We start from the raw sequence: 17116 nt of genomic DNA, 5'->3' as shown, positions 1-17116 counted from the left end.
ATGCATAAACAGGCCTGATTCAATTCCTTTGAACTCACTGGGAGCTTTGCCATTAATTAAATAGCACTTGTTTTTAATTGGAACTGTTTTCTTATTTCTTTTAAAATAATTGTCTAGTACTTAGAGCAAAGAAAATGTTGCTGGAGCAGGCAATGTTTCCTGACCATATGAGCAGGTTAACCTTCAGGTGAAGCACATTTTCCAAACAGACACAGCAATGTTTTTTGCCTGCAAGACACGTGTCATGGCTTTGATGTTGTGATAATCTGCTCTAAATATTTATTTTCCAGTAAATATACAGAAAAGGAGGAAAAATAAAAAGAGGAGAAGATGAACTGTTATGTTTTTCTTCTCCTGACCTCCAAGGTCACTTCAAAATGACAGAGAAGGACAATTGTTTAGAAGAGAATGCACTGAAATGCAGTCACTGATAAACACTGCCTTTTAACTGGTTTACTTGCTATCGATTATACCTCCAAGCAAGTTCTACGTGTGTTTACTAAAAAAGGCTTTACTTTCCTTTCATCACTGCATTTGTCTCAGTCAAGTCACCCCAAATCCTTTCTGCCTGCAGACATATAAAAAATGACATGGGAAAGAGTAGCTTCAAAAGAAAATTGGTCCTTTGTGGTTCAGCATACAAGTACTGGTACTTCTATAATTCTTCACTGAAATGTAGCAGGACAATTTGTTCCCAAGCAGTACTTTGAAATCTTTTCTCTCTGTGCTGATTCCTCAAAAAATACTGATAAACCAGCTAATGCTCTAATGCTTTTGTTGTCTAAGACAGGATGTATGCTGCATAAGTAACAGGACTGCTCTCTCACTCAGAGTGACAAATAGAATCCCAATTTCATGTTTTGCTACAAAATTTCAGATCGCAATTTTGGGAAAATTAGTAGTGCCCCTATCCCACATGTTTCAAAAAGTGGCCTTTTCCTGATGGAAAACCATTCATTTTCAAGGGAAAAGGATATTTTTGGAAAACATGGATGAAACATTAAATTTAAAGATAGAACTAATATGTTTAAAATATTTATACCTTAAAGACAAAGGTGAAAGGTTAAAATTATCTGGATCAGAACATAAAATTTATCTGGAACAGAACATTTTCTGAAGGTTTTAAAATCTTCAGAAATTCATAAGTTTGTTTGCAAACCCTAAGCCAAATTACTCTGACATAGTGCCTATGTTCTGCATGGACCACATCTAACATGTCCAAACAACTGTGTTGTTTGGTTTTCTCTCAGAGACTGAGAGAATTCTTCTTTCCACCGAGCTCTTTGCCTTTTTGTTTCTGGAGCTCTGTGGCAGCTACTGTTCATCTGCTCAAGCACAGAGAAGTCCTTTGCTAAGCTTCTAGAGGGTCCCGTGTTTTGTTGTTAACATTGCATCACAGAAATCTTGATGTGGAGTTAGTTCCACCAAAAACATACCTTAAAAAAAAAGCACAAATCAAAGACATAGTCTGCCCTACTCCCATGAAAAAATTCTTGCCATAGTCTGCCTTTGTCCCATCATTGTCACTTAGGGAGACGTGAATTCATCTGCTCCACTTTCCATGCTGCTGGCCCAGGAACCAATGTGAAATGTCTTTGTGAGATGTCAGATTTCTAAAAAGAGATTAGTGTGGCTTTAAATGAGTTTTATAGATTATTTTTGCATATTAAGAATGTGAGGTCACATTTGTGAAAGAGTGTTTTAAATACGCATTTGAAATGTATTTAGAAGTGTGGTATTATATATGAGCCTGAGTAGATAATACTGTTCCTGCAAGAAGGGTTGGGATTGTCAGGAGTTGATGTCAGGAGCACTGCTCATGAAATACTTAAGGAAAGCAAAGCAATTAACATTTAAATCCAGATTTATTTGCCTTTCAAACTCTTCTGTAAGAACTGAGTGCATGGTAAACATGACATTCAGTTTACAGGTTTTGTTGGATCTTGCATTGCAGTGGTTCTTCATCTTGAGGGCACCTGTGAATTTGTTGCACCCTCACTCATGCACTAGTTATTGCATGTCCAGCTGTGTGTATTTAACTTTTCCTGTTCAGGGGCAGAAATATAAGGATGACTGTCCCAAATTGACCCTTCAAAGAGAAGCACTAAGAGCACTCTGGAAACTGCTGGCTTTACACTGTAAATGTCCTTCTCTTTTCCTGAACTGAAACACTTATTATTCAAGCGTATTTCCACACATAACTTACACAGAAACACAAATATCTGGAAGATCAAATGTGCCCCCAATGGTTTCAGTCCTCAAACCCAAGAGGACTATTTCTCACAAACTTTACAGATGATACTGTATAACGTATCATCATGAGTGTGGAATACGCTTGAATATACGTTACTGTATAACGTATCATCTGTACATTGCAACGTACAGATTGCAAGCAGCAAGATAAGAAGCATAACCTGATAGTCAAAGATATGATGACCACTAGTGATATTATTATCAAGAACTTTTTTTTTTCTTTTAAAATCAAATTCCACATTTACATTTCAAGGACCTGATTCTATTAGCCTTAGCACTGAAACAACTCTGGTTTTCATGGGAGCAGTGTCTGACTTTAACTATTAAAGCACAGTTATCTTGGTAGTAGCTCTGATTGCAGATGCTTAAGCCCCTGAGGGAGTCCTGCCTGCCATCAGGCCAGATGGCTGGGAAGTGTCTTGGTGTTACTTCCATGAATATTTGTTTTGATAGAAAATGCCAAAGCTGTCAGGGAGGTCGCCATGCCCACAAAATGTGTTTCTTGTTGCTATTTTCTCCATCACAGAGCACCCTTCACACTGTCACCTGTCATGAGAAGGTGGTGGCTGTCCGGAAAGATCACACAGAATCACTGGGAATGACTGTGGCAGGTGGAGCATCTAACCGGGAATGGGATTTGCCTATCTATGTGATAAGTGTGGAACCTGGAGGAGTGATCAGCAGAGACAGCAGGATAAAAACAGGTGAAAAGGGGGGATTTTGAAAGCCTGTTTTAAATCAAGAGCTTCTTTTGAAAACTGCGGGATAGTGAAAGAACTTCACACTCTGGCATCCTCAGCAAGCCTATAGATTTTGGGATGTGCCGGATTAGAGAGTCTCAAGTCAGCTATCAGAAAAGGCATAATTATGCAGGCATAATATGCATATCTCTGTGAAGTAGGATATAGGAATATTCTGGTAGAAAAAAAAGATAAATAGCTTTTCACAGGAAATTAGTTTGCATCACCATCTCCCAGCTCCTGATATATTCATTGTGCAAACTTCATGTGTTTTTAAAGTAATTTTTTTGCATATTTGTCATTGCATTCATGAATTTGAATGAAATATACAGGATCAAAATTCCCATTATATATGAAGCCATATTAGTGCCTTGTGGCTCAACCTTCTGTCTGGAAATATTGGTTTCCTAACCCCATTTAGCTACTGATGTAACAGAATAAAGATAATAGTTTCTTTCCTTCTGCGTGAATAAGCTTTTAGAGCAAGATGAGAACCATATTTTATCAGCTGGTTTTGTAGGAATAGCTGGGCAGCAAAGGAAAGATGAAACTCTCAGGTTTCAGGATGTTACATCCTCAAGAGCCAAATCCCTCAGTAGCCTACATCCAGCAATGACACAGCTCACCTACCCTTCATCGCCTATATTCTCCTTCAGTCCAGTCACTGCCTGGAAGCTGGAGGGAAATCCTGAGTTTGAGGGAAGTGAAGGTACCCAAAAATGGGGCAGAATAGCTGCAACCAAGTCAGACCCCAGGAGCCTGGGTCTCAGTGCCCAGCATTAGCACACATAGGAACTTCATCTTTGTGTCTGCTCAATGAAACCCATGTGAGAACTCAACAAGAGCAAAACAGCAGGTTTCTCCTTTCCTTCTGCTGGGAGATGACTGCCTCTCAGTGGGATACACTTCCTAGAAAATATTCATCATGCGGCAGCATTGAAAACTCAGACTAGTTAGTCTGCTAAAATTAGAAACAAATGAATATGTGATGTTATAGTAGCACTGTAGGCCTCTGATTTAGAGCAGCTCTTTGGCTGTTGTCCTTCTAACTGGGGACAGACAACAAGAAGAGGTTAATGTTCATTTGCAGTGCCTGGACTGCCAGTGATACATCCCTGCCTAGAGAAGCATCCAGGCTAAGCACTGAGGGCACCCAGGAAAGCCCTGGCCTAGGAGCCTGCTATGAAGGGTTGCAGAGCACTTGGCACTGTGGCTGCTTGCATGACATAAGTGATGTCTTTATTGTTCTTCCTGTAGTAATTGAGGTCATCTTTGCATTTTTCTCTCTGGCTGCTGTGCCTATATTATAAATAAGGCACACAGAAAAATGGCTTGGCTTGCAGCCATTCAAACAGGCATTAATGTGAAAATAATAACATGTTATTCCACAAAGCAAACTAGGAAGAGCCAGTTGGAGTGGCAGTCCTCAGCTAAGGGAGAGCTGGGAGAAAAAACGTCACTGAGTTGTTGGGTTTTAAGCTTAGATTGAGTACAAGTGTTGTTAGCTGGAAGTGGACTCGAGAGACACAGACCAGTAGTAGGCACCAGTACCAAAACTTGTTGGTACAGCAGGACCCCAGCTGTTTGTTCAGCTCCAGATGCAGGACATGATGTGGAAAGAAACCAGGACAAATCCTCTGTCCAGCCACGCAAAGTTTCTGTGTACAGGAATCTTCCCTCATGCCTGTGGCATGTTTATTAGCATATGCTTCGTTAAACAATAGGAATAACAAAAAGCCTCGTCAGGCAGCCGGTTCTTGGCCATGGATTTGACTCACTTGTTTGTGGAGGTGGGGAGGGGATCCTGGAAACACTTGCAGGGTTTTTTATCATCCGCTTTATTGGTCTCAGGTGACATCCTCCTGAACGTGAACGGCATCGATCTGACGGGAGTCAGCCGGAGTGAGGCTGTCGCCCTGCTGAAGAACACCAACTCCTCAGTGGTGCTCAAAGCCCTGGAGATGAGAGCATGTGAAGCCCAGGAGGAGCGGGGTCACCTACCACCCCCTGAGGACACACAGGTGACCTCTGAGAGCAGCGAGTGGTCACCGTCCTGGGTTATGTGGCTGGGGCTGCCACGGTAAGTCCACAGATTGCAACCTCTTGCTGAGGGGGAGTGGGAGGAAAGATTTGTATTTTCTGGCAATACTTTCTTTTGGCTTGATTCATTGCACTGACATCTTAATTAAATCCAGGCTCTGTCACTGACTTGACTCAAAATACCTCCCTTTTGTAAATGGGTATGTGTACATGGCAAAATAGACATGCGGTTCCCCTTGCGAGGGAGGATAGGATACTGAATTGTTTAAATCTTGTAAACATATCTGGCACTTAGGGAGTGAAAGGAAAATCTTAAAGGGATACAGGAGCTTGCTGAACTGTAGTTTAGGTTCAAACCACCCTGCAGAAGGCAGATACCCCTCCTGCAACATTCAAGCTGCACAGCCCTTCTCCTTAGCCAAATCCGGCTGATTTGCTTGACTTTACCCAGATGTTGTAAAGTTTGTGCAGTTGGCCAGTATCTCCAAATCACCTCTTTTAACCCCACCCCCGCCTGAAAGAAGTCCATTTGTCACACACAGGAAGCAGCTGTGTTGTCATTTCAGCAAGGATAATAAGAGCCACGTCGTCTGTCACTAAGCTCTCTCCGTGTGCGCGGTATAATACCTACAGCTTCCATGACATTCCAGAAAGTATGAAATGAGGACACATTGTGAATCTGTCGATATGCAAAGCTGGGATCACAGAGTTGAAACTGATACTCAGTTTGAAGGAAAGAAGAATTTATCTTATAAGTTCCTCTTGACTGTACTCCTAACTCTGACAGCAGTTCAGGGTCTCTCTTTTACAGGAAAAGATGGTCTGCAGAACAAGTGGGCTTTTCTCTAGGCACAGTTTCAGGACTCCTTTTCATTTCCCACTTTTGCATAACAGGTTTCCCTCTTTCTAGCTGGAGCCATTTTGAGGTCGTTCACCTTGCAGCAAGGTCTGCTGTGAGGGCCAGATGTTTTTCAGGGCTTGGTCTGATGCTAATGACCTGTGCTGAAGCACTGCAAGAGCAGAGGGCAGCCTGTGTGTCTGTAACCCGCAGGCAAAATGTCCTCTCCTCCTCCAGTCCTCTCTTCCCCTCCTCCAGTGGAGAGGACTATATCTTTATACCTATGAAAGAAAAGCAGTAAAAATAAAATGCAGCAGATGGATGCCCCTTAACTTGCTAGCCCAGGCAATGGTAAATTTTCCTCACTCAGTCTCTGAAGACAGGCAGCCCAGGGAGATCCTCATTCCTGCTAACAACTTCTGCACTCCTGAGCTTGACCAGCACCACGGTGAGAGTACTAGAGCATGGGTAATGCTCTCAGTGAAGAGACAGCAACAGACCAGAGGCCTTATAGGTGCTGCAATCTGCAGTGCTGAGTCTTGCCTTCTGTCACCATCCATTGCTAGATGGACTGAAACAATCACACCCTGCCTATGCCACCTTCATTGGGCAGTGTAGAAAACCTGAGCTGCATGGTCATCATCTTCTACTCACAGCTGCCTGAAGTTCCCACCACCTTAGCATGGTAGAGGACATGAAGGACAGAGCTCCACAGTACTGTAGGCTTGCACTCAGAGTTCACATCAGTCAGCTCCACTTTGCAGTTTGGCAATAAAATGAGTTTTCCCATTTTAGAAACAGTTTCTGAGCTCACTTTAGCCTTCCTCCTCTGAAGGCTGCATGTGTGAAGGCATTCCAACTCTTTTTGTCTGAAGGAAAATCAGCCCCAGTGTCGGCAAGGCTGAAGACAAGAGCTCATTGTAACTATCCCCAGCTGTGAGGCTGTGCACAGAGCACAGCATGGCCCTTCTCCTTCAAAGAGACATGGGGACATTGGTATGCTGAGTGGGGACACTGCTCTGAACATCAGACTAGTGCCTGGGACAGGGACCGATGCACATTAGATGTGACAGTAACAAAGGTGCTCTGTTTTCTTATTAGCAGCTGATTGGCTGAGTAGGGGCACAAGAGGATCAGGTTTGGGATTGCTCACTAGGTATTAGCATACCCTTCAGTCTTCCCCAGCATAATTGTGCTCACTCACTTACTGTTCTGATTCTCCAGGGCTCACATCAGATATCTGAAAGTCCTTCAACAAGTTCTCTCACGAGGATGTGTATCATGTTAACTCACTGTGCTCCAGGTTGAGCATTTAACCTTTCTCTGACTTTCAGTTTGCTTTTGGCAAGGATCACATCTCACTAGGTCCCAAGATATTGTCAGCAGTCTTATGACATTTTCCAGGCTGTTAGAGAAAATGATACTCTGTCTAAATAGATGTCTGACAGGTCCATCTTGGAAAAAATGCCTGAAATGCAGTTATGGGGCAAAATGTTGAAGAATCACCTACTTTAATTACAACAATTTGCTAGAAGGACTGCTCCAAGATATGTGAATCTAAGAATGTTTGGTATAGCTAATGGAAAAGTAGAAATGTCAAAATCATTACTTGGGAAGATGGGCAGAAAGGGGCACACCTATGTAAGAAAAATTTAACAAGTAGAAAAGACAGTAAAACTGGTAGGCCAGGAACAGGCATGGTTTAAAAAAGAGGAAGCTGGATGGTAGATTATTTAAATTCTTTTGAGAAGGGAAAGATGTGGCTCAAGACAAGCCCTGGTAGTGCAGTGTGTGTCTCTTCACAGCAAACAAGGGGGGGTGTTCAGAGGCAGTTTGACCTCACAACTTAGAGTGGGATGTTCAGGCTCAGGAAACTGAGGGGGCAGGAGAGTCTTTCCTTCTTTGTTCCAAATCCATGAAATTTTGAGGAAAATCATGTGAATGGTACCATAAAATGTGCTGAGTTGAACTAAACAGTAGAGCATGTCTACAGACTTCTGTCCATGACCAATGAAGTAGAAAACAGGCTAACATTAATAATAGTTACAAGATTTAAAGTAGCTTACTGTAAATGCCTGATTTTCAATACTAGAACAGAACTCTTCCTTTCACAGGAACTGCATGCATATTGCAGAGATGGTACAGACAAGAGACACAAATATTGAGAATTAGGGAATTATATAATTTTCCTGGATGAAGTTGGTAGGAGCAGAAAGAGACAAGTTATCTGATCCCTTGCACCAAAGCTCAAAGACTTGGAAAAGCCATCTTGCTAATTTAACATTTGTGGATCTCACTTAAATTTTGTCCTTTTCTTGTGAGATATTAGAATTGGTTTTTCCCACTTTTGCATGGCTTAATAATACATAAACAGCTCTTCTGTTCTTTCTGTAGTACAATCCAATATGTGGTGGTTATAAAATACGTGCACATGTGCATCTGACATCTGTCAAAACTTGGCCTGCACGCAAGCGGAGGGGCTGCGGGCTGGGCGGCGGGAGGAAACAGTGATGCAGGACCTTAAGCATTCTCGCCTGAACACTTATTTCAGGGTAGCTAATTTAATTGTTTGTTGTTTAGGAAGACAGAACTTCTTTATTGGTAAAGGGACATGTTGTTGTGAAGCATGCACAAAGGAAATAACGGGGAACAGCTGGCGAAAAGCATTTCCCCAGCTCTGTGATGCTGCTTCTACCCTTGCTTGTTTTCCTGCTCTCCTTTCTTTGCTCTCCTCACATTTCCTTCCCTCAGCTAGTACTTAGAAAACTTTTTAGATCGTCCTGTCATAACATTTACAAACATTAGTCCTTCACACAAATGCTTTTCTTCATCTGTAAAGTGAGATGAGAAAGAGACAAGGTGGCCAAAGTAATTCTGCAAACCTGGGGTAGAACAAGATGTAAAACATGAAATTAGGACAGAAACACCTCCAAAGTAACTCAATCTGGGCTGTAGGATGCTGGTGGAAACAATTCTCAAATATTACTTACTTGGCTGCCATTTGTGTACTGTAATGGGAGGGAGGAGGGAGTTATCCTTTTCATAGCGGCTAGTGCTGAAATCCTCCTGCAGCTGGGCTGGTTATCATTCCTAGAGCATAAGGCTACTTGTGCTTTATGAAAATCAGCAGGGAATTGTACATTTAACGGCTTGAAAACAAGCACTTTTAAATTCCTCATGCATCAGTAACTGATGCTTAGTTGTAGTATTGCTCAGGATAGGACCCTGTGGCTAGACACTGTATATCCCCAAATCTTGTACCTGAGGCAGGTTCACACATAAGTTATTCCTTATCCTCATCTTCTGGAGTATTTAGTGATATAGGCTAAAGACTGTGAACTGCTCTCTTCTAAGGAGATGGTTCTCCTTAGACTGGTTGCAGTTTAGTGGGTTATGGTACTTTGACTGGGTCAAAACACCCAGACTGGGGCTTTCATTATCACACAAATATGAGCTACTTAAACACACTAGGTATCTTCATATGATTTTATTTTTTCTCTATGGTACTTTGTAGCTTGTCTTTATGATTAAACAGCCCTAAAAGAATGGACTCCCTTTGGGCTGCTCTTTGCTTAGGCAGAGCAGGCATCTCTGCTTAGGCACTGAACTCTTTGGAGCAAGCAGTACCTGCATTACATACAGCTCAGCTTTGCCTGCCAGCATCCTTTTCACAGTTGTGACAGTGCTGACAAACAGCACTGATGCACTGCCATGCTTATACCTCTACCCCATAGGATGGAGATTAGAAAACACTGAATTAAAGGCATAAACACAGTTCAGACACTGCTATTCTTTTAAGAGTCAGTCTCTAGCTATGGCTGTTGTGATGGGTTGGACCTGCCTGCACCAACACCCACAGCAGGGTGAGTGAAAAGGGGAAGAGCGAGTAAACTCATTGGTCAAAAGACAGGCAAGTCCCTCACTCATTATTGTTGTGGCCAAAGCAGACTTGACTTTCAGAACTGAAAGCATTTAATTACCGATTTGGGTATTGGGAACCAAAGAAGACAAGCTTGTAAACATTTTGTGAAAAGGGAAGAAAAGGGGGTTTCCCAAACTGACAATCTCACCAGCACTTCTCCTGACTTCCATGTCTTCACTGTCTTCTTGTCACAGCAGGTTACACCCAATCCCTTTGGTGAGGCAACAGGCAGCGCAGGGGCTTGGAGTCATAATAGAGTGGTTGTTCTCTGCTGTTCCTTGGTTTCCATGTGTTTTCTCTGCTCTGGCAGAGAGAACAATCCTAATGCTATTGTGCTGTGTCTATTTTATTTAAATTTATCATACACTTTGACAGCAAATATGTATTTATGCTTTCTGCACGGATGGAGACCATGCAACTAATAACCTTATAGACTGCATTTATAGAATGCACATAAGGTGTGTTTGGCTTCACTGCCTTTTATCCTCCTGTCTTTACCTGCTTGCCTACTACTTTTCAAAGGCATTAGCATTTAGCTGATTACCTTTCAATTTCAGGAATGTGCTCCTGAAGGAGCAGAGAGTGTAGCACTGGGCAGCAGAGACCTCTGCCCCAAAATCAATGCTGAATTATAGCACTAATGGCTGAATCCTGGCACTGCTTGGTCATAACCTTGATAAGTACCATTAAACATAAAGGTTTTAAGTGATTTTGCACGTTGTTGAAGTCCACAGATGGTAAAGTAATAATGCCTGGCTGCTGAGGAAGAAGCAAATGTCACCTGTTTCTTACATTAGCAACCAGTGAATTCTTGTGCAAATATTACATTTGTGCCGTCCTGGCAGCAGGTGAATATTTGTAGGCCTATTAGTAGGGGAGTAATCTAGTATGACTGCTGGGAAAGACAGCAAACACACTTTTTAAAACACTAGGTATATCAGTTTTTAAGATAAAGGCTATTTGTTGTCCTATAAGATAAAGGCTATGTGTTGTTGTGTCAGGTGCTTCTTAGAAACCTAAAAAGTCTCTGTAACAGTTGCCTGCTGTAGGTCAGCCTATAATTTAATACTTGGAGTAGCAAATATATTTTTAGTCATTCAGAAATTTCAGTCATTCCTGGGGACACCACTAATGATAAGATGGTAAAGTACTATGGACAGAAATTTTTATAATTGGAATTTTTATAAATGGAATTAATTTGGTTTAAAAAAAAGGAAACAGAAATTAATGTACTCAGAGCATTAGGCAACATTTAAGAGTCTAATAACACTATTCTTGTTTTCCCCTATCCCTGCTTTTGGAATCTAAGCTTTGAAGAGCATAACATACAGTAACATTAAATACATTAAGAAAACAAATGGAGGGAGAAGCAGATTTCAGGTCTCTTACTGCAAAATCTTGTGTTAATCATTACAGTAAGGACAAGCTATGTTCTTGAGAGCAGACTCAGTACTCCAAAGCACTGGCTCACATGGATAAGTTTCTCTCATCTTCCATGCTCTAACTTATCAGGTTACTCAACAAGAAAAGCTCAGGATCCCTAATTCCACCAATACCTGTCTTTGTGTCATCTGTCATTTTTGTAGTTCATTTCATTGGCCTTAAAATTATTTTCCTTTGACATGCACCACAGTAGTAAGTGCTGGAGCAATCTGACATAATTAATCACATACAGGCTCATATCTGGAAGATAAGTCATTGGGGTGTACAAGGTAGAAGAAATACAGCTTTTTGAATTGCTAATTTACAAACATTAAACCCAGGCTTAAGTGCTTTTCTCCATCACACCAACTAGATCATTGGCATAGACTCCTACCCTATTAAAAAACCTTATTTACTACTTAAGTCCAAGACTAATTTTAGTTTTGAGATAACTGATTATCTGGTTATAACAGGAAAGCAGTACTACAGGAACAGAAAAGAAGTGTGAGTGCTTAATACAGTGGAAATACGGCACTACTTTAACTCTTAAAAACACTTTATGGGTGCATGAAAAGAACGATTCATTATTAGCGGTTCATCAGAATCTAAAGTTACTATAAGACATTTAATTAAACTGGTTTATTTCAGGTATTTGTACAGCTGCAAAGAAATTGTCTTACGAAGAAATACATCTGGAAGTCTTGGCTTCAGCATCGTAGGAGGTTATGAAGAACATACTGGGAACAAACCATTCTTTATCAAATCCATTGTTGGGGGAACACCAGCATATAATGATGGCAGAATTAGGTAATGATTACTATCTAAAAAAAGTTGCATTTAATTAAGTTCTTCTTGTGGCTAACTTGTGGGGGGTTTTAAAAAACATGTTTTCATTAAGGCAGTGGCAGGGACGGGAGAAGGACTTACTGATACAGTACTAACTCTGGGAGATATGGAAACAGGACATAAGTATCCTGAAGTTTAACAGATCTGCCTTCATAGCATATTTTCAGATGTCTAATACTCTACTAGTACGTAAGTTAAAAGAAGAGTCAATTTGATATCTGAGGTGGTACAAAGCATACCAGCACAGAGGTTTCCCACATAGTTCTAAACACCCCAAGCAGACACCTTCCCTGCAAAAATCAATACACTTGAAAAGAGTAGATGCACAATCATGGCATAAACTCACATCAATTAACAAGGCTTAAAAGGTACAGTTGTTCAGAGAACAGATCATTCTAGTATCTAAAGAGGGTCTACAAGAAGCTGGAAAGGGACTTTTTACAAGGGTATGTCGTGCTAGGACAAGGGCTTTAAACTGAAAGGCAGTAGATTTAGACCAGATATTACAAATTATTTAATGTGAGGGTGGTGAGGCACTGGAACAGGTTGCCCAGAGAAGCTGTGGATGCATCCTCCTTATTCAAGGACAGGTTTGCTTTGAGCAACCTGGTCAAGTAGAAGGTGTCCCTGGCCAGAGCAAAGATTGGAACTGGATTATCTTTGAAGTCCCTTCAACTGAAGCCCTTCTATGAGTCTGTGATGATGATTCATTAGCATGAATGTCAGAAGAACTATATCATGTTTTCTTTCAAATATGTCTAATTAATTATAAATTTGTAACAAACCCAAACAAGTGACGTATTTTCACCTGCTTTATTCCCTTATTCATGAGCAGTAGCCAGAGATGGAACCATAATACTCATTTCTACCCCTTTCCCCGGCTTAAGGATGTGCTTTGGCATTTGAAAACAGTTACAATAAGTCACCTTGTTTAATTGTTGTCTTGCATTTATTTTTTCAGATGCGGTGACATCCTCCTTGCTGTCAATGGCAGGAACACATCAGGAATGATGCATGCCTGCTTGGCAAGGATGCTCAAAGAACTAAAAGGAAAAATTACTCTCACAATTGTGTCCTGGCCTGGCACATTTTTATAAAACAAGTCTTCGTGGAGAGTATGACAAGTATCTTAACATGCGGGAAAAAAAAATTAAAAAAGGAACACCAGTCTGCTTTTTTGGGGAGTAGAGTATGTATTTATAAAGAAAAGGTTTGTGAAATTTCAGCCTGCATGTCAAGAAAAGTCAAGTTTAGGCAAAGCAGTGACACCTGTCAGAAAATCACTTCAGAGTGATCCAAGCTACAGACTTAAGTCCTTCCTTCCCTGTGTTCTTAAGGGTTTTTTGTTGTTTTTTTTATACATACCTATATATCTATTTAATGCATTATAATAAAAATAATGAAATTTATGGAGCAACAGCTTCTGCTCACCCACTTTATTTTGATTTACAAGAAGAAAACCTTGAATAACTTATGGAAATATTTCTTGCAATTTTTCTAGTTGCAATAATCAGGTGAAGGTTTTTATCCAACACGTTAATAGCACTTTGATTATGTGTACCTTTTCATGGTCAGCATGAAGCTGGTATTTTCAAGACTTTCAAGTACTGTTTGTTAGTCTGTAAAACTGTGAATGAAATTTCTAAAATAATTAAAAATAATTGTAACTGTGTACTTGTACAGACATTATTTTCATCCAAAACCAAATTACCTCGTTTCCCTGGTTTGTTCTGATTAATACTATTAAATCTGGGATTTTTATACAGAATATTACTTTTAAGGAAGTACACTGCACCCTCCTAACACCATCAAGTCTTTTGAATAGCAGTAAAATTTTTGTGGGACTGCCTTATCAATCACACTTGATACTGTTCTGCATGAAGTAAATCTGAAAGTGATGCTGGTCTTATATGTCTCCTAAAATAGTCCTTTGTCTTTCTCTGCAAATTACTCATGTTCCACAGTCTTGTTTTTATCTCACAAGCTTGTAGTGGGAAGAGGATATGTTTGTTAATCTTTATCATGTTAAGGGCAGCTGTTCCCCTAGAACAAAGACTAAAATGAACTCTCTCTTAAGCCACTGAAAAGCAGCAGGGACGATTATCCAGCTTAATTCATCCTTATGCACCCACACAAACCAGACATAATTACCAAGTGTATCATCCCCATGATCAGTGTTCCATTCAACTAAGAACAATCGGCACCTTTCCCACTTTCCCTAGGTTTTTTTTGCTTCACATTATTACAAGGTTTTTGAAGAGCCTGCAGTTCTTGTGTGTCCCTGTAGTAAAGGATGACCTTTCCAAATATGACTCCAAAAGCTATGCTAAACCCACACTGTTCCAGATGTTGGGTATATAATAAAATGAATGCACACTGTTTCTAAAGTCAATAAAAGAATGACCTTCCCATTGGCTTATGAAAAAAGGAGACAATTTAATACAAACAGTTTAAGCCCTACTTATATTGTAAGAGCATAAGCCTCTAGCTGTAAGATTTTTTTTCACTGTTTCTTAAAAGACAAAGTCAGTCCAAGAACCTTAACATGAAAAATTCGTTCTTTTATTTTCAAAAAAAACCAAAGTAACCTTTGATTTCAAACTAACAGAACAAGATTAAGAGCAAATTATTATAATTCCCAGAAAAATAACAAGATTTATAGTAATCTATTTCTGGCACTAATATATATGCAAGTAGGCAAAAAAATCACACAAGCCTATTCCACAGGGGCAGCTTCAGTGTTTTCCTGTTCAGGAGCAGGTTCACCACTGGCTTCTTTTCCTTCTTTGCTTCTTTTGGACTTCTTGTGTTTGTGCCTTCTGTGGCTATCCCCTTCTTCACTGTCGTGACGACGTCTGCTGTTACTAAATAGAGAGAAAACATACCTCAAATACTTGACACTTCAGGCCCTATTTCATTACAAAGTACCAAAAAAACAGTTTCTGCATTCATATTTGAAAACTGGCATCTGCTCCCAACTCAGAGTTTTTGGATGTCAGTGCAAAACTGAATTTTTCCTGGAATAGAACATACATCTATCCATCCTATACTTTTTTGGGGAAAAATGGAATGATTTTTCACATTTGTAACCCATATTCTAATAGCAATACTTTTAACAATGTCATGCACCTGTTGGCATTCCTTAATAATTTGACATTCTTGTTGACCCCATTTTCTGGACTTAACTTTTATTTCTAACTTAAAATGAATCAGGTAGAACAATTTCTATCAAGTGACTGTGAGGATTATTTTACTTACTGAGAATGACTGTTGAGCTGTTCTGTTCATGCTGCTGAATGTCAGCTTCATTCCATCCCTTTCTGACTCACCATTTTTACCCTTCTTTCCCCGATGTCCTAATTTCTGTTCACATACTGACTATCAAATACATCACTCACTATGAGGTTACCCAGGGTCAGTATTGCTTTTTGTCTGTCTACATTTTACATGGCAGACTTGTTCCAAGTAGCACATTCAAGTGTTTACAGTCGTTCCACAAAACTCCTGTTTGTTTGGGGTTCTTTTAAAAGTTTACTTTTTTTTTTTTTTTAAACTGGGCAAGTCTTTCATATCCTATTAAAAAAAGAGAAATCAAACCTTCGAGATGACTTGTGTCGAGTCTCTTCTTTCTCTCTGTGTCTCCTGTCTCTGTGTCTGTCTTCTTTCTCTCTGCTTGTCCTATGGCGGTCGTAGCCCCTCTCTGCATAGTCTCTGTATCTGTAGCGTTCTTCATCACTGACTCAGAAAGAAAAGATTTTCAGGACAGTAAGACCAAGGAGTATAACAGTAATAACCTAAATGACAGGAAAATCTTAATATTGCATCTGGTGTCTACATGAGTTCCAGGGCTTAAAGGATAATAAAGTTCTTCATGTTGTACACTAGACTTGTGCAGTTAATCCAGTTTTGAAAGGAAATTGTTCGTTAAAAATGAAAGAGAATACAACAGTGCCCCATTAAGTTTATATAGGAGTTATCAAGCTGTTAGCTTGAACCTGTATCTAACTGTGAAGGAAATACAATCCTACATAAACTTCAGTAATGTTTTTGGATCAGTGTTTGAAATATTCAACACTTATCAGCACACTTTTGGACTATTATACAATTTGGGTAAATTAAAATTAGATTTTGGTACAGTTAGCTATTTCCTTATACTCGCTTCAAGAAAAGGAAGTACTAAGTACAAAGAGCAAAATATACTAAATGTTTTGGGCTGCTTTTGAAATGAATTTTTCTCCAATGCTGGTGCTAACCCTACTTCCACTTCTCTCTTGGATTGCCATGGAATGCTGCCCTGCCACAATGCTGGTAAAAACCCCTGAACACTACTCAAATGGTACATTAGCATAGCTTAAAAAGGCATGATCATTTCATCATTTCTCTACTAAGAAAATGCTACCCAGCATAATTTAACAGTGCAACTTCAATACAAATGAACTTAGTGTAATTATTTATATATATCACATGAAGCCTTCCCTAACCATAGTTTGGGAGATCCCCACCAAGTCCTAAAGAAAGGCACAATGTAACCAGTCGTTCTAAAGAAGTAAAATCAGTAACAACTTAGATACTGTTGACCTAGTGACAGGCAAGTGTTTCTGTCTCTGCCAACATTCACCATAAAAGAAAGTATCTTCCTGAGGTCCCTGCAGCAGCAGAATGGATCAGACAAATCACACAGGGAGAACAGCCCAAGCCTAAAGAGATTTCTCATGACCTGGAGCAGTGAAAACTGAGATCAAAACCATTTTATCTGCCACAACCTGGATCCTCTGGCCATTTCCCAAGTGAGGATATTACACTAATGATTATTACAGCTATGCATAAAAACTCAGTGAGAATGGGGAACACCTGAAGCAACAGCACTAGACTTTTTAATAAAACCCTGTATGATTACATCACTAAGCAAATGCCAGAAATTAGTAATTTAAGACACTGTAGAGAAACATTAACCACCCGATCGAAAATTCTGCTTTTCTAAGGGACACGAAAAATATTCACACATCAAAACCAGGAAAACTACAGCTACAACTACTGAACTCAAAATTATGATTT

The 17116-nt window shown here is 40.0% G+C and overlaps 2 protein-coding genes and 1 long non-coding RNA gene across 7 annotated transcripts in view; 1 reads left to right on the top strand and 2 right to left on the bottom strand.

Moving 5' to 3' along the window:
* LNX1 (ligand of numb-protein X 1) overlaps positions 1-13733 on the top strand; it is a 66420-nt gene extending 52687 nt beyond the window's left edge. For both annotated transcript variants that reach the window (XM_053940282.1, XM_053940281.1), the window contains exons 7-10: positions 2780-2957; positions 4845-5073; positions 11864-12022; positions 13023-13733. In XM_053940282.1, coding sequence (XP_053796257.1) covers positions 2780-2957; positions 4845-5073; positions 11864-12022; positions 13023-13158 — 702 coding nt within the window. In that variant the 3' untranslated portion in view covers positions 13159-13733. The remainder of the gene's footprint in view (positions 1-2779; positions 2958-4844; positions 5074-11863; positions 12023-13022) is intronic.
* LOC128786740 (uncharacterized) lies at positions 8442-9981 on the bottom strand. The gene is made up of 3 exons (XR_008430460.1): positions 9942-9981; positions 8862-8961; positions 8442-8753 (listed from the first exon to the last, which is right to left on the bottom strand). It is a non-coding gene; the product is annotated as an uncharacterized LOC128786740 (long non-coding RNA).
* Positions 13734-14601: 868 nt separating the features above from the next.
* The window catches only part of FIP1L1 (factor interacting with PAPOLA and CPSF1), a 38288-nt gene continuing 35773 nt past the window's right edge, over positions 14602-17116 (bottom strand). For all 4 annotated transcript variants that reach the window (XM_053940283.1, XM_053940285.1, XM_053940284.1 and 1 more), the window contains 2 exons: positions 15659-15796; positions 14602-14925 (listed from right to left, as the gene is read on the bottom strand). In XM_053940283.1, coding sequence (XP_053796258.1) covers positions 14778-14925; positions 15659-15796 — 286 coding nt within the window. In that variant the 3' untranslated portion in view covers positions 14602-14777. The remainder of the gene's footprint in view (positions 14926-15658; positions 15797-17116) is intronic.

The sequence above is a fragment of the Vidua chalybeata genome, chromosome 4 (assembly GCF_026979565.1).
Source record: "Vidua chalybeata isolate OUT-0048 chromosome 4, bVidCha1 merged haplotype, whole genome shotgun sequence".
Classification (NCBI taxonomy): Eukaryota; Metazoa; Chordata; class Aves; order Passeriformes; family Viduidae; genus Vidua; species Vidua chalybeata.
The sequence above is the reverse complement of the archived record's forward strand: the minus strand, read 5'-3'. Positions and strand labels throughout refer to the sequence as shown.